Source organism: Acomys russatus, chromosome 27 (genome assembly GCF_903995435.1).
Source record: "Acomys russatus chromosome 27, mAcoRus1.1, whole genome shotgun sequence".
Taxonomy (NCBI): Eukaryota; Metazoa; Chordata; class Mammalia; order Rodentia; family Muridae; genus Acomys; species Acomys russatus.
Window position 1 is genome coordinate 5,794,855 of NC_067163.1, and position 27,223 is coordinate 5,822,077.

The window sequence follows — 27,223 nt, forward strand, 5'->3', positions numbered from 1 at the left end:
GCGGCACCTGCTTCTAAGGAAACACAGGCAGTGGTCTACACAGGCTAGAGGACTGTTGTGCCCGACACTGAATGCATCTGTAGCAGTCTCAGTGAACACACAAGAACAGCCCTCTTCCCAGAGTCGCTGCATGACACGGTTGCAAGGGTGCTTCTTGCACAGAACGTAGCTGTTGTCATGAGCGCTACAGCAATTGGTAAAGGCAAATGATTTGAAATGATGCCCACGTGTCACCAGGTACCCTCAGTCACTAACCGAGACCATCCTGATCAAACAGAATTCAAGAGAGATGGTAATGTCTCATGCCGTGATTTAAAAAAAAAAGAAAAGAAAAGGAGGCTGGTGTCAAATAAGAGAGACCTCCAAAGTGCACGCCATGTGAACACCACGCACTAGGAAGACTGCACACAGCAGCACTCATGGGGAACAGTTGAATGAATCCAAGTACTTTCTCAGAAAGCCAAGGCCCCAACAGCACAGGCCATGCAGCTTCCTCAAGCTGGTCCTGCAGTAATGCTGGGGTAGCCTGGGCTCAGGAGCCGTGGTGCAATTGCATGGTGCCCAGGACGGCACTGTCGTAGCGCTGCTCCACCCGCACACAGCTTGAGTGCTCAAGCACACTGCTCAGCTCGGGGATGCTCTCAGCAGTGTCCCCAAACCCATGGTAGTGTCCATAGTGCAAGCTTTCCCCCACGTCCCCCACCCAGGACGGCCTGCTGGCCACACAGCTACTTGGGCTCCCATTCAGATGCAGAGACCCACACATCTCGGGGTTAGTGCCCATGGTCTTTTCTGGCTCCTCAGACCCATTAGCACAGACAGAACCCTGGCCACTGGGAAATGGCTGTCCATTGCTAAGTCCGTCAGGTCCTGCTAAGCACGGGTTACTCCTGCTCTCCATCCCAGTGAGCTGGGCCGCGCAGGGGAAATCCAAATGTCCATTGACGACACTTCCATTTGTCAGTGTATTCAACACGGAGCTACTGTTTTTCATATCTGCATTAAGAAATATACCTGTCACCAAAACGCAGACCAACGAGGAAGGAGAAACTAGCACATGTTCAACTCTTGGCACAGTTTTACAAGACTCTGGTTATATTCTGCTGCTATTTTTTCCTTTTGAACAAACCAGTTCCCTTTTCAAGGACACACAGCAGATTCAGAAGTAAAACAGAACTGTAGTATGGACTTCAGTAGCTTTGGAGAGAGGTCCAAAATGCAAGCTGTCATCAAACGTTAAACACAGGGCAGCAGATACGTGTCTACTAAAAGCAGCCTCAAAGGTGACTTTAAACCACCCTGGGCGGCTCCATCAGAACCAAAAGAATATTCTGTACTCAGACACAGAACTGTCCTAGTCAAGGGGGTAAATGGCAGGGAAGCCAATGTGCTAAGGAGGCTCCAGGCAGTGCAGCACTTGGGGTGCTTCCCAGCAGGGGCCGCACAGACACAACACTGGGAGGACATGCTTCTGTCTTAGCAACACCCGTTTCCACACACAAGCCCACGGCTGCACTCAGTGCATTGGCACAGCACAGAGCAGAGCTACATCAAAGTCTGCCCAGTGGCTCTTATAGCCTTGGGTCAAGAGCACTTCTGAGAGGTTTGTACTGAGTCCAGCAACAAAAACGACCACAAAAGCCAAGGTCTCATATTTGCTTATTTTCAGAAACCATTTATGCTGGAAAAAGTTTGGATCAATTAATTCATGAATCTGAATGTCCACTGACAAGATGACGCTGTACAGAAAACAGCCTGTGCTGAACCATGTGGGCACACAGGGCTAGAAAGACAAGAGCTCACACAACAGTACAGGAACTATGTATCTCTTGCGTGGCGATATTCAACTCTACCTCAAAGGCCTGGGCTACCAGAGACCACACAAAAATGACACAAGCTCAGCTCTAGTGGCTTGGGAGAAGCTCCGTGTCCAACGCAGCAACGTTTTCCTGTGCCACCACAGTCTGCCTGTGCCCTGTCAAGGACTGTGATTACTAAGCAAAGAAAACATCCAGATTCCCCCCAACCAATCTTTCATTAACTTAGTAACTGGGACACAGTCAGTGGATCATTTCCCCCTTAAAATTATAACTTTTGTCTTTAAAAAATTCAACTATTAGAGAATGAATATTTCAAGGACTAAGAACAAAACCTGTTAAAAACTTTCTTTCCAAAATGAAATATAAGTCGCCTTCCCAGGTGACAACACATCAATGGGATGGTGAATTCCAAAGTCATTAACACCTGTGTACACACACTATATGTACTCTCAAAATCAAAGGAGCCTGGCAGCCTGGCCTTGTCTGGGGCTCAGCTGGCACAAATCTGTCAGATGAGCACTGACAGACACTCAGTTATGGCAGAAGCCACTCCACACAGCACTGGGTACAGCCAGGCTGAGGCCGGGGAAGGACCCTATACACTGGACAGCCCAACCATGAAGCCCACCCCACAGGTCTCAGACTAGGGGCATGAAGGGGCATGAAGACCATGAAGGCGTCACCTCATAGCTCTCCAGAGTGCAGAGATGTATTTAAGGAGAAGCCTGGTTTTCATGCAGACCCAGGCAGTGGCAGCTGTCCCCACAGGCTTTCTGTGCACACAGGTGCTATCTCATAGAGAACTGGGAAGCTCTAGGGATTCCCAACGTGTTCTTCAGTCAGAAAGGACTGGAAACACCAGGAGCCCATGTGGCCTTCTCACACCCAGGACGAACTGGCTTCAAATAAAAGCTGAGCTCAGGTCTGGCTGCTAACCCTGTGAACATGAGGAGGCAGCTTACTCCTGCCTGACAGGGGAGGGAGCAATGTTGTCTGTATAAAGAAGGCTCTGGCTTTTGTCACATTTCCTTCATTAGGCAAGACAGCCTCTGCTGACAGAAAACTTTGTTTTAGATGTGCCCTCTGAGCAAACTGTTCACGGTAAGGGCACCCACTTCATCTCATTATTTGGCCACAGGTAACACCAGCCATGACTGTGCAGAGCAGGGTCTGCGCATGGAAAGATTTTCTGTGGGTTTGCAAACATATAGGTGACCTTTATTCCCAGTAAAGAAATGAACAAAAAAACATTATAATAAAAGCTTTTTTATATATAAAAACAAAAAACGATAGTTATGTTTTTTGTTATTACCTAATGAATGGGAGAAAAAGGCACACGCCAAATAAATACATCATTTCAGAAATCCTAAATCCTGGAAAAATTGAGCTTGACTTTAAAACTGTAAAAAGGGGTTATAGTTTAATATGCTGAACATTTTAAACATGTAAAACACTATTGAAAATGGTCAGCATTTTAACAGCCTTCAATGCTAGACACCAAAGCAACCAGAGCGTGGGACAAATATCCCAAACTTGTCTTGAGTGGTTACAAGCCACAGCCACCACCCTCAAGCTCCCAGCATTTACAGTGAGCTGTTGGCCTGCTGTGCTGCCTTCACAGTACAAACAACAGCGTGTGGAGAGTCCCCAAAGGTTATGTCAGGAAACCACAACGGTAGACCTCATGAGAAACAAGCAAGGCACATCACGTAAAAGCTTCAAATAAACAGAAGATTGCACTAACTCTTATAACAAGAGAATTCACCCAAAACGCTTAATCTTGCATCTATACAAGTGCCAAAAATGTCAATTATAATAGAACGTTTTAAAAAAAAGATACTGGACAAGAAAGTGCAAAGTTTGAGAACTTAGAAATAGTAAGCATACTGATTCTTGCAACGACAAGGGGTTTGCATTGCTGAAACAGTATATATTTCTATTTCTCTGGGTCCAACAGAACCACTCTCCTGTTGTTTGGTGTCTTCGACCACTGGGGTGTTGTTGCAGCTAACAGGAAACTGTCCACTCCCACCTGATACAGCAGCAAACTCTCTGTCAACATGCATTCTGTCAGCGTCGTCTTCAGCCTCACCATTCACTGGAGTCATGGTATGATCCAGGCTTGGAACTGTACAAGAAACAGGCAATTTTAGATTTCTGTGTCCAAAAGGAAACCAAAGACACCTTATCTATCCCATTTTATCTATACTGCCTTACAACTGTCAAATAATTTAAGGAAGCAAAAACCACTAATGGGCTTCTATACAATTATAAAATCATTTTTTACAATTAAAAAATTTATGCAATTTCGCTCAAAGTCATGAATTCCAGGTTTTTGCTTATTTCCTTGATGGCAAAAATTATATTCTCAGACTGTTCTTTGGGGAACACAAAGAGTTTGTTTGTTTGTTTTTGGTTTTTTAAGACAGTTTCTCTGGGTAGCCTTAGCTGTCCTGGACTTGTTCTGTAGACCATGCTGGCCTCAAACTCACAGCGATCCACCTGTCTGCCTCCCAAGTGCTGGGATTAAAGGCTTGTGCCACCACCACCACCATCCTGCTTACAGAGAGTTTATAACCTGCAGATAATTCTAAGTTTATCCTGCACCCCCTCCTCCAAATGGGTTTGATGAAATTTATTGAAGACAATTCTCAAGATGAAGCATTCAGAGAAATCCTCATATGTGGGAAGCTGAAGCTATCGCCCTCACTAAGATGGCGCCAGGCAGGATAACTTGCAATTCTGCTCCTGGTAAACAAGCCCTTATTTGGGTTGTGGGCCGTGCTTTGCTCTGACGTATGCATCCCGCCTTGTCGAGAACCAATTGGAGCTACCGACGTAAGGGCTGCTGATTGGTTGAGACAGAGGATATAAAGGGGCGCGGAGGTGTTGGGGGAGGAGAAGCGAGCGAGCGGGAGAAGAAGAAGCTTGCTGAAAAGGTTCCTGAATAAACTGCCTGGAGAAAAACACTCGGGTCGTGTCCTTATTTTCCGCTGGTGTCCCGAGCTCCAGGACAGGCCCTGCCTCTGAAAAATGGCCCCAAGGACTAACTGCTACTGCATGTTGCTTCACTGACACACACCTCAGTCTGCTACCCAAGCACAGCCAGTGGAACAGTCTAGGTGGGACTCAAAGAACAGAAGCAGCAAGTGGATCTCTGCTTCTGAGGCAAGCCGCAGGGAACCCCCGGCAGCCAGATACCACCTTCTGAGGTGAGGACTCAGTTAGTCAACACCACCTTATATTACAGGAAACCCTTGAAGCGTTAGCTTAAAACTCTTCTGGAGCTTTGGTTTCATGAATACAATCCCACACTGAGCTCATCATATAGAATTCTAGAATTCCAAGGCAGAATGGAACAAGCCTAATATGAAAGTTTGATATACTTATTTCCATATGCTCAAATATTTCATGTACTTATAATTTGTTTAGACAAGTGGAAATGGTTTCAATTTTTAAAATTATCTTCATGCACATTATTTGTGTCTGTGCACAGGTGTGTGCTCCAAGAAGTCACAAGAAGGTAAGGTGTTATCAGTCTCTCCTAGAGTGGAAGCGGTTGGGAATAAACTTAGGTCCTCAGCAGAAGCCGTGTGCACTCTTTAACTTCGGAGCCTTTTCTCCAGCCAGTAGTATGTTTGAAAAATTTCATGCATGTGTTCCATTAAAAAGCACTTCTATTTACTCTAGTCTGAGACCAAAACAACCTAACAAAATAAGAAATTCCGGCTGAGCACACTTCTACATATGTAAACAGTCACCAGAACACACCAGAAACCACAGTGAAAACATGGAGAAATTTTCCTGAACTGTACACTAAAACAAAACCAAAAACAGGCCTCCAAGAAGAGAGATAATTACAGTGACCAAAGAAAGGCCCTTAGCACCCTCCCAGATCACGGAATCTGGGAGAGCCCTGCAGTAGGCAGGTCCTTCCTGTCATCCACAGTATGTGGCGCTTGGCAGCGGGGGCGGGAGAGAGGCACATGCCTGTCTGTGTCCAACTGTTTAAACACTGGGCCTTCCAACTACATAAGGACGAAGAAGTTTCTGGTCCCTTAAGTCATGTGACTGTGAGCCACAGGAGCACCACTATTGGAGTGTTGGGAAGAGCGCTTCATCTTTCACACTCATCACCCCCAAAGCCCAGGCAGTCATATTAGGCTCCTATCATGCTACACTCTCCATTAGCGCAGTAGGATGCAGGCAGCTGCCTGTGAAACTTCCAATGCATAAATGGAACCTCTAGTCAGCAGCCAACCAAAAAGAATCCTGTCCAGACGTAACCAAAATCCACAAAACAAAACCCCAGCAGGAGCAAGGTTTAAAGCGACTAAGGAATCCTTCGAAGGGCCCCAGGATGCGCAAGCAAAGAGACACCGGACAAACTAATTGACATCTTTTTGAGTAGCAGTGGCAGGGCATAGCTCTAATTTTAGTCCCCGAGACATTGAGGCAGGAGGATCACCGTAAGTTGTGAGCCAATCTAGGTCATGTGACCTGATCCTATCTAACAGTAAGATGGAGATTAGCTTTTGAAACCCTCTCAGCCTGGCACTTCTGAGTATGCTAAGTATTAATGACCATCTGCAGGCTGCAGCTGAAGATGTCTCAGCGGTTAGGAACATTTGTTCCTACAGAGGGCCAGCCAGGGCCTGATTCTGAGCATGGTGGTTCACAACCCTCTTTGACCCTAGTTTTAGAGAATCCAATGCCCTTCCCTCTTCTGACACCTGAGGGCACCAGCTGACAGGCTTCTCCAGGGACATCATAAATCAAATTGAACTAAATTTATAGTTAAAAAAAGAAAAACAGAGGTTTACTGGGGTGGGGAGGGGCGGGCGTGTACAGTCTCCTAAGACAGACTCACGGGTCTCACAGGAGGTCAGTAGCAGGAGCAGACATGCTGGCGTGGTGCTGCACATCGTCCATCCCAGCACTGGGGAGGCAGAGGCCCAAGAACCTCTTGAGTTTGAGCCACCCTGGTCTACAGTTTCAGGACAGCAAGGCCCACACAGGAGAGACTTTGTTTCAAAACAAACAACCAAATACTCAGAACAGAGCACCGAAAGAACTGAAATAAGCAAACAACAACAAAAGGGAGAATACTTAAAGTAACTTAACTCCTTAGTGCCAGATGAAATCACACTCGCCACACAGCACTCCGCCAGTAGTGACAATACAAGTACAAAGACATGTCAAAACAAACAGCAAAAAAGACATGCCAACGGTAATTTTTGTTATTGTTGTTTGTTTTTTTGGAGACAAAGTCTCACCATGTAGCTCTGGAACTCACTCTATATACCAGGCTGGCCTCAAACTCAGGGATCGGCCTGCCTCTGCCTCCCTGAGAACTAGGCCCATAGGCCTGCGCCACCACGCCCAGCTAGTGGCAGGTTTCTTTACTGAGGACATTGTGAACAAATACAAAAGAAAAAATGCCTCCCTAGTCCATGGAAGAAGTCTATCATGGACAGCCAGAGGCCACAGGCACACTCAAGAGGCATCAGCATGCCATTTCTACACCCCTCTCTGACAAGCAGGCCATCTTGCAGTGCAACACAGGGCAGTTCTCCATTGTCTCCTGGTACTTTCTACTTGACACAAGGTGGCCCTCAAAGTTGCTTTTAGCCACGCAAAGGGACTTGTCAGAGCAGGACTCCTGCTCCCCCACCCCCACAAATGGTCTCACCTCCAGTTCTAGCTTTCTTCACGGCCAAAGGTTCTGAGTCTTCCAAGCATCTCTTTCGGTTTGTTCCCAGGCTAATGTGACTGGGAAGTATGCTCTCATGCCCTCCACTCAAGGTGCCATTAGGGCAGTAACGGCTCATTTGATGGCTCTGGAGGCTCAAGAGAAGCTGGGTGCACTCTTGGAAACCCTGGGTTTGTGCAATGTCTGCTGCCGTCAGGCCACTGGCATTTCTCAGGCTGCACAACACAAAAACAGTGAATTACACCCCACAGCACTTGACCCTGGTGTCTGCTCCTGCCAAGCTGACTAAACTATCTGAAGGTCAACAGATCTACAGCAAATCCTCATTACGGGAGCAGTTAATCAGCCTGATCTGTAACTAACTTCTCCTACACATATTTGATTTGGGAGACAGTTAAAAAAAAAATCAATATGCTAAACTTAAAAGGTATCTTCCTACTGACTTCTCCAAGTTGTGTTTTATGTTAGTCTGAAGACCTAAATTTATTCTACCTTCAGACTTCCCCTGAGATAGATTCTGCACCTAAGGTTAAAAGCCCATCCTTTAGCTTGAGTAAAATTGTAACAAACAGGCATGTACTGACAACACTGTCCATGGCATTCATAGCAAGTGGTTCCCTCAATGCAAAGTCACAGCTTAGCAACAAGCCAGATTTTTGGCTGAGGTGTGACACTCTAAGTGGAAGTTCAGAAGGCATCCTGACAAAGTGACCGGTCACGGCCCCGGCATCTGAGACAAGATGAACTAGACTTTGATAGATTTGGCTCTCTATGGAAAGATGTGCAAAAGTGTATCGTGCCGGCATTCTGCAGCATCCTCCGGAGAACCCCACAATTCTGCCTGTCACAGGAGCACATCCCCTGGGCTGAGTCCTGCTCTCCAGAAGGGGCTAATGGTGAGAACTAAAACTTAAGTCATAGAGCAAAGACGCACTGGCAGAATTTAAGCCAAGGAGCCGAACAGGGAAGAAACAGCCTAATTTGTGATCACGAGGAAACAGAGAGAACTGAGGGGATAAAAGCCACTCTGTTAAAGCTTCCTCAGAAGGCGAGGACAAGTGCTACTCTGAGGGGCAAAACCGAGGGGAAGCAACACTTAGTTTGGGCTCATCGACTGGTACTGGATACATCAACGGCGAGGAGGGCTTCCATACCTATTCAGCCAGCTATTCTTCACGCCCACCCCAGACGTGATGAAATGAAGGCCTCGCCTTGTATCAGAGATGACCAATCCAAACCCTGATGCTTGTGCTTTTTAGGGTTACTGTTAAGGCAATAAACAAACAAACAAACTTAAAAATCAGAGCACAGAGACTGCAGGCTCAGGGACATGCAACACTTCTTAGTTTACAAGGGACAGCCATAGCCTAGTACTGTTTCCAGTGGTCACACGCGTGAGGCTGCAGCTTCGGGTGTTTCAGATACTCACTCAGCAATCTACTTAAAGCAGAGAGAGGCAATGCAATACCCAAGTGGCAGACAGACTCCAGCCCAGTGTGTGTGTGATGCACGTGGGTACAGCTGGCTGTGTGGTGAATGTGGGCATGGTGTTGGTGTACATGTGTAGAGGCTGGCTTCTTCAGCTGCTTTCCACCTTGCTTTTGGAATTCACTGATGCGGCCGGTGAACGGTAGGATCTGCCTGCTTCCCTAGCACCTGGGCATCCAAACTCAGGTCCTGATGCTTGAACAACAAGCATTTACTGAGATATCTCACTAGCCCTCAAGTCCAATGTAACGAGAGGCAAGACCTGAGAAACCCAGAAATTAGTAGCACTTTCTTAAAAAGAAAAAGCAGTGCACAGGACCAGTGGGAAGTAAAGCTGACCCTGCTACGATGTCAGCACCGTGAACTCTGACATACTCACTCCAGCATCTTTACTGATACACGAGTTAAAGAAAACACGGCCAAAGTGAAGCCCACTTGTCACTAACACATGACACCCACAGGCAGTAAGCACCCCACTCAGGCTCATGTTCTTATAAACACATGGAGCTAATCAGACAGCAGAGTAAATAAAGGAGGTCTGGACATGCCCGCTTTCCCAAGAGACAACCTATGTGATCAATGTAAATGTTCTCGGAATGAGAGGATAAAGAGACAGAAGGACTGAAGACAAAATCTGTAACGGTCACTATTGTCTGTCCCACGTGTGTACGTGTGCTGTGTGGGAATCAGAAGACAGCTTGCCTCACGAGCTCCCACTTCAGCATTAGTGTGTAAAGGCGAGACGATGCTCTTGGTTAGACTATAGCAAGCTAACTGAGCCTTTGACCTCGTGATCCCAGCTGTGCCTGTCCCTGTTAGAAAAGTTCTGAGGGTGGTGGGCCGTGGATGAAGGAGACAACTCATGACCTCTATGTCCACTTCACTCTGGCTCAAGCTTGTTAACAGTCCACCCCTCCCGACCGTCACTGGAGTGCTCTATGACCACACAGGACTAACTGGGTGGCGCAGACAGACTCTAATGACATTATCAATTGAAAAATTACCTGGGAGAAATGGCTGTTTTAAAAAGTGAACTTATCTGCTCTCTCTGGTCCTAACATCCATAGAAAAACATTAAAATGGGGTCTATTAAAAAACTCTAGTCTTGCTGAAGCTCTGAGACTGACTCTGACTTTCATGCTGCTGGGCTAGTCTGCTGCAAAGGCAACGCTGCTGCCGCCACCCCCAGCTCTGAATCCCTGAGGGGAAGACACAGTTCCCTGGCCAGGCTTAACCCAGGGCCTTACGCATGTGCGGCCAGCTCTCAGCCTCGGAGCCACACTTCCAGTCCTCTGTCCTCTTGCCAATCTTTCAGAATCAGAAAACTAGCATGTGGGAGAAGAGGGTAGTTCCAGCTACAAATAAAACCTTTTGCCAAAGTGACAAAAATGAACCAGCCTGTCATCAAACACAAACTATTGTAAGAATATTTTGAGTGGAGTACTGAATTTAATTTGCACAAGAATCACTCCCAAGAAATTTTAGAGCTGATTGCCACAAGGACCAGTTAACCCTTTGATTTTCCACTTACAGTGTCACAGTGCCAGAACAGAAAGCTGCTCCAACGAGTGCTTTCTTTAACAGTAATAGTCACAGATCAGGAAATATCTGAAATGGCTTTCAGAACTAAAGGTGTTGCCTTTGTGTTACGTTCTTTGTGCTAATGCCATGTGACAATAAAAAATAACCACAATTTTATATAAATATTTCTGTTAAAATTCTGATCTGAATTTAGCTATTGTTAGTTTACAAATAAAAAGGTAGGTATCATAAATTAGGGTAAGCAAAGCATGCAAATCTAAAGAATCTATATCTGAATTCCTAGATTAGCATTAAAACCAATCACCGCAACAAATACCTCAACAGTATGCTTGTGTGCAGAAGGGAAGCCATACTGAGCATTCAATGCCACAACTGTAAGGTTTCGGAGAAGCACCTGTGGCAGTTTCAGCAGTTTCTATGTGAATGCTCCCCCTTTCTAGGATTACTTGAAAAAACCAAGTCAATTCGAATTACGTAGCTGTAAAACATTGACATGTGTAGTTTTTACAGATTCAGAATCTTCTGCGTGACTTAAAACGGGCATGGTTCATACACAGGAAACGTCAATCATAAGGGATCACATTTGCAGGCAACACTGGATTAAAAATACATACACACACATGAGGTGCAGGAGCAGTCACAGAGCTAGGCCACTGGCATGTGACCACGCAACTGCTTTAGTGCCATCTATAAAGAGTAACGTCTAGTAACTTTAGCATGAAGCCAATTTATGTCAATATTTCAACAAAAGTTTAACAGTATGGACTAAAAGCCATCAACTCACGATTCTGGTTACTTTAAAATTTGGTATGCTGTATCGCAAATACATTAGTAACTACTCCTAGATGGAAATAAGCAAATAAACGCAATCATTACAAAAAGGTAAAAATAAAAACATTTACTAAATGTCCATTTGTACAGACAAAACATTAGCAAACATCTGTTATTGCAGTAAAGAAATACAGGTGTATTTTTAACCCTTTGGTATCCAAACACATAATCATGAAGACTTTCATAAATGCACTCTGCAGTTAACGATAGGAAGAAACCATTTTTTAAAAGTTTCTACCTGAATAAGTTTGGTGCCAAGTTTTCATTACAAGTTCAACATTATTGAGGACATGTAGCATTGCAAGCGATTCACAGTTATGCTTGTGTACATGAGGATACTTAGCATGTTCCAGTGTGACTTAGCAGAGAGAAACACTGGTATTTGGAAATTGTTGGTTTGTTTTTTGTTTAAAATTTTTTGGTTTGTTTTTAAAACACCAATTTAATATAAAAGCAACAGTTAAAGATATGGTGAGATCAAGTTTTTAAAAAGTTATTAATAAAGTAATTTGTATGTATAGTGATCCCTCAAGTCCGTCACCTACTGGAGCCTGTTACACACTGCCTGCTCCTGCCTGGTGGCCGACCCAATGCAGTCCCTGGATGGAGGGAAAAGCAGCAGCAAGACCAAAGAGTCTGTGGAGGGACAATCAGAAAAGGTGCGGGCATGTGAGGGTTGAGAGGACTGAGCCAGACATGATGCACAGACACCTGACAGGGTGCTGCTGGTCAAGGACAAGCTCATCGAGATGATGTGACCAACTTCAGGAGTGAATGGCTAACACTGTAAGTCTTAGTTTTGCCCAGAAAAACGTTACAAGTGAGCTTCTGACATAACACATTAAACACGTCCATGATATGTGACTGCTCTGATGACAGCCCCGCTCTAGGCAGGGTCCACCTGCTTCATGACTACAAAGCCCAACAGCTCCAACAGCCTGCAACTGCGGCCTACTGCCACTTTAGCCTTTTGGCCCAGACCACTGGGGTGAAGGAGCCCACGTTCGTGTACCAGACCCGGCTCATCTCAGCCCACGCTGTTGCTTCAGCTGTGTAGCGAGCAGTGGGCAGAGGTGCTCTTGGGTTAACACACCACTAGACCCACAATAAAACATATGACTTCTAATGTAGGCAGGCTCTACAGAGAGGGGACCAGGTATCAGGCCTGCCTTCACAAGTGCCTCCCACAGCGTGTGAGAGGAAGTCAGAAGAAAGCACAAATATGTGTGCGTGCATGCGTGTGTCCCTGATTCTACCCAGAGGAGTAAGAAAATATTTTAATAACAGGCAGACTTGGAAGCACTCTTTCCCTCAATAAAAGCAAAGCTAACTCAAGGCTCAGAATCTACTCTTTGCTTAATAACAGACGTTAGTGGACAAAAGGTTTTCAGTAGTAACATAGTAACCTTTTGTCTTTTTGCAGAATTACAGGAGACTGAAGCTGTTACCCTCTCTCTACAAGCAAAGGAAATGGGGTGGCTCTTGTGTGGGCGGCATGTCCTTCTACTCAGACTCTAAGAGGAAAGCCAGTAGCCAGCACTGGCAAGAAGTCGAAGCTGCTATAGTCCAACATGCTGAAACAGCTGAGCTCCTATAAGTACACAAGCATTCCATGTGCCCACAGAACTGAGACGTGGCCTCGTGTGTCTGGGTCTTCAGGTGTCAACAATGGCAGTACTGACAACTACCACATAAGCTAGAAGCAGATGCTCATGTGGAGAGAGAACTTGGCACCAAAACTCAAGATTTAAATTAAGAGAAGAAAACAAAAGTCCATCAACATACTCACGTGTGGTGCTAGAAAATTTTAATACGATGCACAGCTGCTGAAATGTGTTATCTTACAGTTGCAACCTACATTAACAAGCCAGTCACATAACAACCCACTCTAGCACAGACACCGAGCAGCTACCTCATCATCTACCTGATGACCAAAAAAGCACAACTTTAGTCTTTGGCCACTTTAACGTAGCAAATATATAAAAAGCAGAGTAGGATTTAAAAGCAATGTCATTAATTTAACAATAGCAGTATGAGGTAGCTTTTAACCTAATCACAGGAGAAGGAAAGTTTTTAATCTCCTAAATATTATAGATTATAAAATGAATTAACAATCTGACCCATTCTGAAATGGAAAATATATTAAGTGATTTTAAATAAATCAACTAATGCTAAAGCTCTGGTCTGGGAAGGTCTATTATGTGCTGGGACTACCTGGTCATGTGCGCAGGGCCGCAGGAGCACAGACCGAGACACTGCTATGTGGGGAGTCAGACTGCTTAGACAGACAAGCTAAACAGGGTGACCTATAAGAATGTGTAGAACAGACAGCAAGAAGCAGTTTTCAATCTATCTTACTAGAAAACCCGACATTTTCTCTCAATGGTAAATGGAGTAACACACACACAATAGTAATAAGTGACTACTTGTGTTCTAAATCCAGGCCAAAGACTTCTAATTTTAAGAATTGCTTTTGCCTAGGTAGTCCAAGCTAAATGTTCCTTCCAAAAAAATGTGAAAGCTCAGTCCAGGGCAGTCAGCATAGTGCAGGGTCTCGAGGGGGTGGCTCCTGTACTGAGGTGGGGACAGACTGGCACTGGAGGCCATGCTCAGCCACACCTGGTGGAAAAGAGACACTTGAGGGTCCTGTAACCAAGGACAGAGTTGTAAATAAAAGATACTCATATTTTAAGATACCTACTTAAAAGAAAAAAAGGAAAAAAAAAAAAAAAAGGACATAGTGACAGATATTTACTGGCTCATTGGATTAAGCTACCCATTAAAATTAAAACATCTTTGTAATAAAATGTTCAGGATCAATTAAAGAATAATTTAGAAAAAAATAAGCTATTAAAAAACCCCAACTTTAATTGTCCATTATTTTCATAAATGATAATTAAATAATTTAATTGTTATATATGACTATTTATAATCAAAGCTTGTTATTAAAAGTCTAAGTCTTTAAATATAAATACAGAGAATAAAACTGATTCTACAATTTTAAAGCAACTGAGAATCATCTTAAATGGTTTAAGATTATATAATACATATTCACATTATCAGGTTGCTTTTACATTACCTTATATCACAGCTAAATATAAAGTTACAAGGGTCCTTAAAATGCAGCAGCTAACACATGGCGTACTTTTTGCTTTTGAAGCAGGGTCTCACATGTAACTCAGGTGGGCCTCAAAGGTCCGCTCCTGCCTCAGCCTCCAGCGTGCTTGGACGACTGCCATGCGCTACTTACTATGCCTGGGCATCACTCAACACCTAAGCCCAAACTAACGGCAAAATTTGCCAATAAGGAAGGAGACAGAAGCTAAGACAGTGACTAAGCTGAGCTCTGGACAAACATGCCCACATGAGCTAACATGGTTTTGCTACTCAGGACCTATGTTCAGAATTTACTGTAACACAGAGTCAGAACAACAAAATGGAAACCAAAGGGTTAAACTCAATTTTGTGGGTCTTATTTCATCCAAAGTCTCAATTTTCACACTTCCTGTTAGAGTAAAGTGGTTTCTAATTAAATATTTTTAAATTACTCATTAAGTAACAGTAAAATTTTAAAAGCTGGTATGATCAGTTATTTTGGTTATTACAGCTCTCTACAGCTTACACTCAACGTTTTAAGGGTGAAAAACCGCATCCATTTGTTAATGCTGTGAACTGCAGAAGAAAATTTTACAATGTAAAAAAAGTTAAACAAATAAATATAATACCTAAATAAATGTATAATGCTATGGCTGGCTAATGGTTTGCATATAAGACCCCATTTCTGAACACACATTAGCACTGTTCTAACAGGGGACAGACTCCAGCTCACGTCAGGGGCACTGGAGAAGGACATTCTAAACTGACCTCCAAAGCCCCAGGGCAGGAGTCTCTGTATGCAGCTCCAGGCTCCGGGAAGCTGTAAATCATTAGGTCAAAAGGAGGCTTTACAGGAAGCCTCACCACGTGAAGGAAACCCGGACTTAGAGCCCAGTCTCCACCACTGCGAGCCAAATCCAAGCCCCTCTAGTTGAAATTAGAGCTGGGGAAGCACGTGTGAAGACCGGCCACAATGCAAGGCCCCTCAGTGGCAAATGCAATGACACGGAGCCCAGCATCTCTCTGACTGCTCTTTCATGCCACTTTGCTGTCTCTGAGCTAGGGGGCCCTGAAGCCGACATCTGTGGGTGGTCAACCTAACACAAGTTCCTCACATAACACCTGATCAAAAAGGCACAACTCTATTGCTAATTTTAGAAACAAAGACTTTTAAGGCTTTGCCTAATCTAAATGCTACTTTGGGATATAACACCTTGACTACATCTCTAAGTGGGAGGAATAATTGAAGACACTTACTCCGTGTGAGCTCCGTTCCCTACCAGGGCACTGATGCACTCCAGGCTCCCTGAGCGGGCCGCCTTGTGAATGGGAGTTTCCCCCTCACAGTCCTGAAACACAGAACAGAAAGCTCAGACTTACCAACAATGCCCACAGGGGAAGCAGTAGCTAACACAGCCTTACTCTACCTTTGCAATCAAACAGTGTGAGCAGAATCTGAAGCGGACTCTGAAACGGACGAGTGCAGTTCACCTGGGAAAGGAAGTTGAAAGCCAGGCAGCAGGGCACACACTCCACAACATGTAACTACAGAACACTGACAAATACCTGCGAAGTATCCCATATTGATGGTGTGAGTGCCAGTAATGCTGATTTACCAATCATTTTATCCTGGAGCTTGGCACAAATGTGCTGTATTGAAATAACTATCTTATGACCAATAAAAACAGACTCCCAAGGCAGATAAACCCTGTCTCGAAAAACAAAACAAACAACCCCTCCCAACAAAACAAAAGACTCACATTCAAACAGCCACCCAGGCCAAGAGAAAGCTCTCAACCAATTTAAAAGTCCTCATATATTTGTCTATAGCTTCTATAGTGCTGACAACGGCAAAACACAAAAGCTTGTTTTGAACTGTCTTGAGTTGGAACCGTATTTTAGAAAAGATGGTCTCAAGTCAGAGGCCGGGGTAGAGAAGGGAAGATCTCAGCTGGGCAGGGGCAGCTGTGTAGTGCAAACAGACCTTCAATACAGCAGACAGTGGAGGCACAAGAGGACAACAGATGGAGGAGAGCACCCCGGGAGCCACTGCAGTGTGCAGTAGTTACTAAGGAAAAGAAAGATGAACTGGCTTACACTGTTCTGAGGAAACCCCTCTACCTCCTCTCTAGCTATCAGACCCAAAGCAACAAGCGCAGTCAGAAGACGAAAGCAAGAAAGAAGAGCCATTTCTGTCAGAGACACTCATCTGACCGCTGTCTGGGAAACCCTGAGGAAGAGCTTTGCCAGTACTTGAGTGGATTGCACCTCAAGGCTCCTGGGAACAGCAGTTGGGAGTGCCTATACACTGCATAATTAAGGGATAAAAGAAAAGACAGGAGCGAGGCAACTGCAAAGCATGTGGCCTTGGGAAAGGGTCATTCATCAATAAAAGTAGCAAGTGCCCAAGGTCTTTCCCAGGACCACCTTCCACTCAGCCCCGCAAAGCACTGTTCTCAGGACAGGGAGCTAATCAGAGGACCAGCAAGCCACATGGCTGTCCAAGAACTACCTACTGAACTCAGATGCTTAAAAAAGCAAGCCATCCTCAGTGTCTCCTTTCTGGAGATAGGTGCTCTTCACTGGCTCTAAGCTAGAACTTACTACACAGACCAGGGAGGCCTTGAACTCACATAGATCCACCTGCTTCTGCCTCCCTAACTCTGAGATTAAAGGTGTATGCCAGCACATCTGCTAAACTAGCTTTTTAAAGAAAGGTGGAAGAAAACGTCTACAAATTGGCTGGGAAGATGGTTCTGTCCATAAAGTAACTAGTCAAACTGATGAACTTCAGTGTAAAATGCAAGGACTTTTCTCCGCCTGCCCTAGACATGGAGCCGGAATACACAGTCTACAAAATCATCTTCCAACACTTCAGGTTCAGTGAGAAAGAGCCTTAATGAACAAGGTAGAGGCCACCAGGCGTGGTGGCTCACGCCTGTAATTCCAGCACTCCCAGTCTGAGGCCAGCCTAGTTTACAAAACAAGTCCAGGACAGCCAAGGCTACAGAGAAACCCTGTCTCTCGAAAAACCAAAACCAAAACCAAAACCAAAACCAGAAAGAAAAGCAACTGTGGGAACACCCAGCATTGCCCTCTGGCACCCATGCACATGCATACTCATATAGTCTCTCTCTCTCAGACTTAAATACCACAGATACACATACTCTGCAGGGAAACTAACAGTTTAAAATCAGATTTTGCCAAGTAAGTTCAAAAGAAAAAATAATCTTATATTTAATTTTGGAACAAGAGAAAAAAATCTGAAAAGACAGAACGGGTGTTATCAGCGGTCAGGGACTAGGTAGGCTGCCCACTCATGTTTTGTTCTCCACACCTCTGAAAAAGGCACACACTGAAGCAACCTTTCCCAGAGGGTGGTGCTCCAGCCTCCGCTACATTTCACAAGTACTCAACCGTGTGCAGTACGAGTCTTGAACCAGCACAAACCCTGGGAGGGAGGAAAGAAACGGGGACGGGGCACTAGAAATTGCAGAACAGATACTCTTATCTTGGGTTTTAAAACAGACAGACAGGTGCCCAAGCTGTAGAAACAAAAAGACAAAAATAAAAGGGCCAAAAAATTACAAAATTTTCCCAGGACTCAGGGAGGCAAGTTGATCTCTGTGAGGGCAGCCCAGCCTACATAGTAACAGTCCAGGACAGGCAAGGCTACAGAGAAACCCTGTCTTGAAAAACAAAACAAACAAAATAACAACCACACAAAAGCTCCCACTTTTTAGTGGTCAGATCCTAGAGAGCCTGATCCAATGACTTATGATGTCAAATAACCAGCCTACCTTCCAATGGCCGCCACCATCTCGTTCCAGTTGGCCAGTGGCAGGGAGGACAACTGGTCCTAATCTCTTGGCCAAACAGGACGCTGCTCACCCTGCTCAAATGGCCCAGGAGGCAATTTTTTTACCTAATACAAGTGCTCTAACATTACCTTACACTCCCAGTGAGCCTATCCCCAAACATTTCAGTCTGGTAAACACTATCACCCCTGTGCCTTGGGAGCCTTGTCCTTGTTCAATAAAACCTAGCTGCAACCAAGCAGAGAGGACTCCCACGTCTTCAGCTTGGCTGTCGTAACACCAGCACAAAAACTGGCTCCGTTTCCTCACTGGAAAACATGTGGTATCGAGTCTACAGACAGCAGCTTCTGTCATCTCAATTCACCTGAGAAATGGCCAAGCCAGTCTGCAGGAAAGTGGCCATGGAACTGTTGGCAGCGAATGCGCCAAAGGGTAACAGAAGCAGCTTAAGTGGACACGTCAACAAGGTGAGAGACGAGCAAGCTGCCCACCCCGAGCAACACAACTGTCCGCTGGATGCTTCCCCACCAGAGGCTAATAACACAAACATACATTTGTAGTACACTTAGGTAAGGGATTCTTCAGACACACCAAAACAAAACAACAAAAACAAAACAAACAAACAAACAAACAAAAAACCCCCACAAAACACAAAAAGCAAAACCCCAAAACTCACATACTCTCTAGTCTGTGCATTTATATACAAATTTCTCATTATCCACTCTGCCCACTAAGTAAATGACACAAGTGCTGTTCCTACACCTAGTCACCACCCCAACTTCTGTGCTGAAGGGCAAAGCCACCCTGAAGCTGGCCTGTGCCATCCTTTTGCTAGTCTGGATATGTTTCTACAGTATCTGTGAAGTTAAGGCACTGGTGAGCGGGAGCCAGGAAATCTGGGCTGTGAGCCAACTGCCTTCAACTATCAGCTGTGACCTTGGCAAATCATCACATCAGATCTGGGTGAGTCACACAACAGGTAAAGGCACTCTCTAAACTGAATGCGTGCCTCCTGAGGAAAGCCAGTTCACCTCAGGTAAAGGTACCAGACTCTTACTAAGGCCTTCGATTTAAAGCAGTGTCATGCGAATAACTTAACTGGGAAAACAAAGAAAGGCAGTGTGGATCAGGCCTTCTTACCGGTTTGTTAATGTTGGCCCCAGCTTGGATCAGCCAGACCAGACACTGGGGATGTCCTCCGAAAGCAGCAATGTGGGCCGGGGTCTGGGCGTAACGAGTGGTTGGGACATTCAGCGAGGCTCCCGCTCTAATCAACTGGATCAGGCACTCCACCTTCAGACACAGGCAAGAGGGCAGAGACAGGACACGTCAGTAGCCAAGCAACCAACACAGCCTACTCCACAACGGTCACAAGTTAGTTTCCTACAAACAATAAGCAAAACTTCAAAAGCATTTAAGCTAAGAGTTCATTATTCTTTCCCTTTTTTTTTTTTTTTTGATTTTTCAAGACAGAATTTCCCTGTGTAGCCTTGGCTATCCTGGACTCGCTTTGTAGATCAGGCTGGCCTCAAATTCAGCTACTAGCCTGTGTCTGCCTCCTCCTGAGTGCTGGGATTAAAGGCACGTGCCACCGCGCCCAGATAAGAGCACATTATTCTAAGGAAAACCCTTCCTTCTATTAATGCTTGCACATACATGATAAAAATGTTAAGTGATTGGCAGGCCATAAAAATAGTCAAAGACTTTTCCATGCCATTCACAAGTGCTCCATACTGAACGCCCCCAAAACGCACCCCCTAGCACTTTCTGTCTTTAAAACTCAACAACAGCAACAACAAAACCCAAAATAAAAACAACCCAAACACCACCACAGCTGAGCTCACCCAGCAGGTGACTAACAGAAAGGCTGGCAAGCAGGAACAAGACACAGCCAGGTCCCGCTGTGCCCGTGGCATTCAACTCGTGCAGCAAATGCCTACCGTGTGGCCAGGAATTTTTTTTTTTTGGGGGGGGGTACTTAATTGTTCTCCAATTTTGGACTGTTTGTTTCTCCTCAACTGACCACAAGGCAGTGAAGAAGCTGTGCCTGGCTGCACACAATTCCTGAGAACATACAGCACCTCCAGTTTCCTATCTGACTCTCTGAGAAATTTAAGTTTGTCCTTATAAAAGGACAGATAACTTCAATAAACACATTCCTGTGTTTTTTTTTTTAATTGAGTACAAAACGTGCACAGTAGGCAGTGAACAGACTCTAAAACAACAGTGTTAGACAGAGGTGGAAAGTAACGGCTGGCAAGAGTCCCTTTAATTTCCCAAGGGAAAATAAAAGTACAACCTGGGGCAAGATGAACAGGTGTCAGTGAAAAGCAGCTAGCTAACCTTTCCCATGGAGCGCCCCCAGGATCTGAACCTGTTAGCTGCGCTATGTTCAATCTAGGAAACTGGGTTTGGAACTCTGGAGGGTGCTTTAAGTGGGCATCTTGTAAAAGTCAGGGATAATTAGCCTTAATAATGGCTAGTCTTCTGGGAATAAATAAGCCATATAAATGCCTGGGTAAGCTGAGCACTAGTTCGTCCTGAGGAAAACAGGCTGGAAACCTATAAAAACGAAGGGCAACAACAAATGGCCCGCCTGCGACAAGAGGCCAGAGCTTTCTGGCTCTAAGAGCATTCCCTAGTAGTTAGACTATCCAGGTTTCTGACAGGATGGCTCAAAAACAAAGTCCTCGCCTCAACTACAATACTGGTCTCCAAAGCCAAATCTCCAACTCGCCCTCCCTGGAAATGAAAACGCTCTTTTAAGTTTTACCTTAAATTGTGGTAAAAACCGTACAACGTGAAGTTTGCACTTCTAAGGCACAAATGTTTAAGGTGCCGACGAGATTCCCAGACGACCACCTATGCGTCGAACACCAGGACAGGACAGGACCCATTGGCGCAGATCACACAGGGCGGCCCCAGTGGAGACATGGCCGCGACTCCGCCTTTGGCTACATCAGGGGTACATTTGACACGCCCGACTGCGAGGACGGCTCACAGCCCTTCCCGTATTTTATTTATTTGCTGTTTTTTTTTTCTTTTCCGAGGCAGGGTTTCTCTGTGTAGCCTTGGCTGTCCTGGACTCCCTTTGTAGACCAGGCTGGCCTCGAACTCACAGCGATCCGCCTGCCTCTGCCTCCCGAGTGCTGGGATTGAAGGCGTGCGCCACCACGCCCGGCCCCCTCCGTGTCTTAAAGGCGCTCTGCACCGGGTTTCCATTGGACAGGAACGCCTGACTCCCGGCTCCCTCCTCCCAACGAGCACGTATCTTCTACAGGTCCCCGCCGCCCCAAGCCAGGAGGCCTGCCCTTCCCTCTCGAAACAGCCACAAGTGCTGCACATGCGCTCTGGGTCCTTCGGGGGGCGCAGGCGAGGGCGACCCCATTTCCGCCCCGCCTCCCAGCACTCCCCGCGCCCCCTGAGGTCCTGGGGGGCCCGCCGCCGCACATGCGCCTTAGGCCCCTCGAGGCACCGGCGGCGCCAGTGCAGCTTCCGCGCCCCCACCCCCTGGGTCGCGGAGCGCGCGGTGTTGCACATGCGTCCTGGAACCCTTGTAGGGGGGTGCAGGGGGCGACGCGGGCCAGCGGGCTTCTGCCGCGCTCTCCAGACACGGTGGGGTGCACTCTGACCCTCACACAACGGCATGCGGAAAATGGCGCCTTAAAGTGCCCGCGCCCACCTTGCCGAAGTGCGCGGCCCAGTGCACCGGCGTCCAGCCGTAGAAGGAGTCCTCAGCGGCCAGGTGAGCGCGCGGCGTGTGCGGCAGCAGCGAGCAGAGTGCGACCAGGTCCCCGTCGCGGCAGGCGCGGTGCAGCGGGAAGCGGAGCGACAGCAGCTCCTCGCTGGAGAAGCCTGCCTCCACGCCCGCTCCCGCCGACATGGTGAGTCGCTTGGGAAGCGCGCGACAGGCCGGCGAGAGGGACGTGCGGGCGAAGGCCTGCGAGTCCGCCACCACTCGAGCACAAAGGACGGGCGAGCTGCTGCTGCCGCGTCCCACCCGCAGCCGAGCGCGGCGAGCACTGAGGGCGGGACCTGGGCGCCGGGGCGGAGCCTGCGCCGAAGAGGAGGGGCCGGAGACGCCGCTGCCTCGAGAGGAGGCGGGGCCTGCGCCGGGACGAGGCGGGGCCGGACGGGCCGCTGCATAGGAATCAGTGAGGAGTGGGCGGAGCCTGAGTGCCGAGGCGGGGCCTGCGCCGGGGCGGAGTCGGGTCTGACCAGCAATGCCGCCTTAGGCGGCTGCTGCTGAGGTTGGTCCCTGAGGCAGCCGGGAGGGGGGCGTGGCCAGGGGGTGATGGCGGCTTGAGGCTGCAGGTTAGTGTGGCCTGGGTCGGAGGGGCGAGGCTTGGCGGTGATTGACGCCTGAGACCTCGCCTGGAGCCCGCGCACTCGGACACTGGACGCAAACCGCAACTGAGACCCTTGCCTGGGAAGGCCGAGGCCGGGCCTACCTGTGATTGGCAGCTGGAAGCCATGCCTGGAACTAAGGGGGTGGGGCCAGTCGACGCCTGGAGGCTGGGCGTGACCTCACGCGGGTGGGTGTGGCCTGGAGCGGTTGGCGCTGGGCCGGTTCCGGCTGAGGCAGACGCCTGGGGCGCAACTGCTAAATGAAGCTGCTGCTTTGCCAGACGCGCTCGCGAGTGGGGACCCAGGGCTCTAGGCGCAAGTGTTGGCTAGCAGCCGGCCTTGGCCTGCTTCCGCGGTTGCCTGAGTTCCTCCAATTAGTGTTTATTGGGCGCCTGCGGAGCACAGCTCCTCATTAAAAACCCGAAAACAAGGGTGCAGCTATAGTTAACATCGCTGTCCCTTAATTGGCATGGCTGCCCGGAGACCGAGCAAGAGCAAGTGGATCGAGGGGCCCCGGGGTCTGTAAACATAAAACATGAGTCACACAAGGAGGCCGGGCACAAGGTGAAAGAGATTTTATTATCGAGAAAAATGCACTACGGAATTTTCTTTCAAGTGGTACAATGCTATGGTCGTAAAAATAGGGTGTTTTTAAAAATTGAAAACCATCTGAGTCATTAAGGAGTGGACACTGTTCATGAATACTTACTGAAACATTTTTAAAAATTATATATGTTTGTTTCATGTGTATGTTTTTTTCTTGATGAGGCTATGTAGTAGAGATTCAAATTACTGTACCGCAGAACTGGCCTGGAACTTAAACTCCTGCCTTAGCGGCTGGGATCATAAACATGCCGTCAGGCCACATACCTAACGTCGCAACCTTAAGTAGTACAAAGCGGGTAATTAGAAACCGCACAATTGACAAAGGGAAATTGTTAACACATGTGAAGACACTACACAGCCGTCTATTCAAACAACAGACACTCCTTGTGGACGTGAGGAAGGGTGTTGAGAAATGTTCCAGTCTAGATAGAAAAGTGCAATGTTTTGATTCACTGAGCAATGACTAATGAGTGGGAAACATGAGATGGAATCTGTCTCAAGTTCATTAATATTTGTGGTATTACTTAGTTGCTTGGACCAAACGCTAACCTGTTCTGTTTCAGGCTTGTTCACTGAGAAGTTGGCTTTGTTTTACATGCCATGGGCCTTAATCTGAGTGCATCCCCTTAAGATCTAGCTTGGGAAAGAGGAGTCTCATTTTGCAAAATGACAAGCGTACCTTGTTAGCTTTCCCAACAAGGGGGAGTATTGCACTTACCTTGTCTTCTGGGGGCTGTGAGCCTGGGGCAGATTTTTCTTGGTGTGTGTGTGTGTGTGTGTGTGTGTGTGTGTGTGTGTGTGTGAGAGAGAGAGAGAGAGAGAGATGTGAGTTCACATGGAGAACAGGAGATGTCAGATCCCTTATCTAGAGTTAAGATGGTGGTCAGCCTGAATGTGGATGGTGTGAACCAAACTTAGGTCTTCTATAAGAGCAGTGTGTGCTTCTAGCCACCGAGCCATTCTCTAGCCTGAATATTACTCATTTTAAATCATGAAAGAAGTCTGTTTTTGTTTTCAAACTGCTGTGTAGCTCAGTAACAGGTTTTGCCTAGTGGGCTTGTGGCTTTGATACCCAGAACTATCAAAATCCACATAGATGTCTTGCCTCATGAGTGTACCTGAGACTGCACCTCTGCCTTCACACGCTTTACTTTTTCTTTCCTTTTTTTTTTTTTTTTTTAATACTTTTTTTTTTTTCCAAGACAAGGTTTCTCTGTGTAGCCCTGGCTGTCCTGGACTTGCTTTTGTAGACCAGGCTGGCCTTGAACTCAGAGATCTGTCTGCCTCTGCCTTCTGAGTGCTGGGATTAAAGGCATGCACTACCACGCCTGGCCTACTTTTTCTTTTTTTGTGTGTGACAGTTTCATGTGACTAAAGCTTACCTGGAATTTGCTCTGTTGCTGAGGATGGCCTTGAACTCCTGACCTTCACTGGATTTCCCAAATCCTGGGATGATGCTTCCATGTGGAACTGTGGATGGGACTCTAGAGTTCTTGTATATGAGGAATGTATTGGACAAACCAAGTCACATCCCCAGCCCAGTCTTCAGACTCTTGCTGATTAGAAAGCCGCCAGATGCCTCTAGAAGTGGAGGTGGACTTTGTTTTTCCTGGCTGCCCATATCTGTTTTGGAGTAGGAACTCTGTTAACTACTCCCTTGAGCCCCCCTCACCCCATTACTCTATCTCTGAATCCCACAGTACCCTCTGAACCCCCTAACCCCATAACCCCATTTCTCTCTCCCTGAACCCCCTCACCCCGTTACTCTAACCCCGAATCCCACAATACCTCCTCACCCCATTACTTTATCCCTGAACCCCACAACACCACCGCTTGAGCCCCCTCATCCCATTACGCTATCCCCAAATCCCACAATATTCCTCACCCTATTACTTTATCCCTGAACCCCACAACACCACCGCTTGAGCCCCCTCATCCCATTTTCTATTCCCGAGCCCCACAACACCACCCCTCAAGCCCATTTTTAATCCTCACTCAACATTTGCCAAATGATACAAACTTGAAAACCGAGAAAACTGAAAATCAGTCAGTAGCGTATTTTCCGGAAGAGGGTGGCCTAAGTAAGATCTTGGTTAAAGGGAACTTGAAGATTTCAGAACTTTGGACACAGTGGTGCACGCCTGTAATCACTTGGAAGGCAGAGGCAGGGGAGCTTTGTGAGCCTGGGGCTATAGCCTGATCTACATAGCAAGTTGCAGGACTAAATGGAGAGACTCTATCTCAAACAAACAAAAGTTCTAGAATTTACCTCTCAGTCTGAGCACATATCTTTTAGAAGGGTGAGCTGTCCTACAGACACAAAATCAGACTCCATTTGTTGTCACAGTGATGGGACAAAGTATTGGGGACAGAAGGTGAAGGATATCATGTTACTGAAATACCTGAGGCATGAACAAGAAAGAGTTATTCTGACTCATGGTTCTGGAAATTGCAATCCCTGGTCAGGTGGCTCTGGGGCCCAGGCCATGCAGCAGTTAATGGGAGGCATGTGTGGCAGAGTGCCCCCACGCCCCCACCCTGTTACCTACAGTCCTTTCTGTTGTGTCCCCTGGCCCCTTGCCCCACTTTGGGGATCAAGCCTTTAACACAGAGACTTAACTATAGCAGGCACTGGGGGTGGGTGGAGAGACAGCTATAGGCACCGCAGACGCTGTCACCAAGGAGAGTGACCTTCTTCTGGGAACCAGCAGGAGCAAGATGGCGCACAGTCAGAGGGACTTCAGTTTTACAGCCAGATAGTCACTTAAAATGTTTTCAACTGACCTGCTCATGTCATCAGCACAGAGAAAAGTCCCTGCACCTGGGCAGGGTGCTGGGTTTTCCTGCCACCTGAAGAGCAGATGAGGAAGACTCCTTACCACCCAAGGTGTGCCAGCCCAGGCAGAGGCTGTAGCCTGGCCACCAGCTGACCAGCTCCTTGTACCTGCTATTACTGAAATGACTTGTCACCTTATCACTTTAACTGAAAGTACTGTTATCACATTTCTTCAGAAAAAGCGCCAAGAAGCTGGTATAATCCCAGTACTTGGGGCAGGACTTGAAGGTAGTTCAAGGTTAGCCTGGGCTACATGAGACCCTGTATTTAAAAGAAAAGTATGGTGCCGGGAGTGGTGGTGCCCGCCTTTAATCCCAGCACTTGGGAGGCAAAGGTAGGCGGATCGTTGTGAGTTCAAGGCCAGCCTGGCTACAAAGAGAGTCCAGGACAGCCAAGGCTACACAGAGAAACCCTGCCTTGAAAACCCAAAAAGAAAACAGAGTGCACAAACAGCTTTTACCTTCCTAGGCCTCTTCATTACCGAGAAGATCATCTTAGCCACCTCAGCAAGCTCAGAGTCAAGATGCCTCCTACCACACAGAGTGTACACGCCAAATTGGCAAATGCTTGTGCACAATACGGTCTCTACAGTGAAGACAAGTAAAACCTCCCGCTACCCTTCCTGGTTGTTTTAAACTGGAAAGCAATCTCTTTAAGCAATCACTGGGCACCTAGGGAAGCACCTTAAATGGAACAGGGGCAGAAGAAAACAACAGCTCCAGTGGCAGGTGCCCCCGGGGCTTCCCACTGGGGCAGTTAATTTCTCTCTGTCAGCCTTTCCCTCTCTGTTGGGGCGGCTGAGGTGGTGCGTTTGAGAAGAGTGTGCTGGAGAGAGTCCCTCAGCCTCTCTGCTTTAGTTTAGTAAATAATTATTCTGTCCAGGTACAAGGTTGTTGTCAAGGTCATTTTATATAGTGCCCTTGCTGATCAGGAGTTGGCTGCGGTTCACAGGCACCTCAGTCACCAGTGTTTTCTGATGCTGAGTCTTACTCTTGGTTGCTATTTCTTTCTTTCCTTGAAGGCTGAATGTAAAAGTAGAGGCCTCTCGGGCTTTCTGTTTTCAATCTGCTCACTTGGGGTACATGTGAGCTCCCGAGTATGTCCCCAGTGCCTCACAGTACCTCCT

General features: G+C 46.9%; 1 protein-coding gene across 4 annotated transcripts; it reads right to left on the minus strand.

Moving 5' to 3' along the window:
• Positions 1-320: 320 nt before the first annotated feature.
• On the minus strand, positions 321-22,332 carry Ankrd10 (ankyrin repeat domain 10). 4 transcript variants are annotated; one of them, XM_051169979.1, is made up of 6 exons: positions 21,991-22,330; positions 19,449-19,601; positions 15,748-15,839; positions 7,513-7,748; positions 3,853-3,948; positions 321-996 (listed from the first exon to the last, which is right to left on the minus strand). In XM_051169979.1, exons 1-6 carry the CDS (start codon positions 22,189-22,191, stop codon positions 533-535), a joined length of 1,242 nt encoding a protein of 413 aa, XP_051025936.1. In that variant the 5' UTR covers positions 22,192-22,330; the 3' UTR covers positions 321-532. The 4 variants fall into 4 exon arrangements, with proteins under 4 accessions (XP_051025936.1, XP_051025933.1, XP_051025934.1 ...); XM_051169976.1 differs by lacking the exon at positions 19,449-19,601 and having other exon boundaries at positions 321-1,014; positions 21,991-22,332; XM_051169977.1 differs by lacking the exon at positions 19,449-19,601.
• Positions 22,333-27,223: the final 4,891 nt, after the last annotated feature.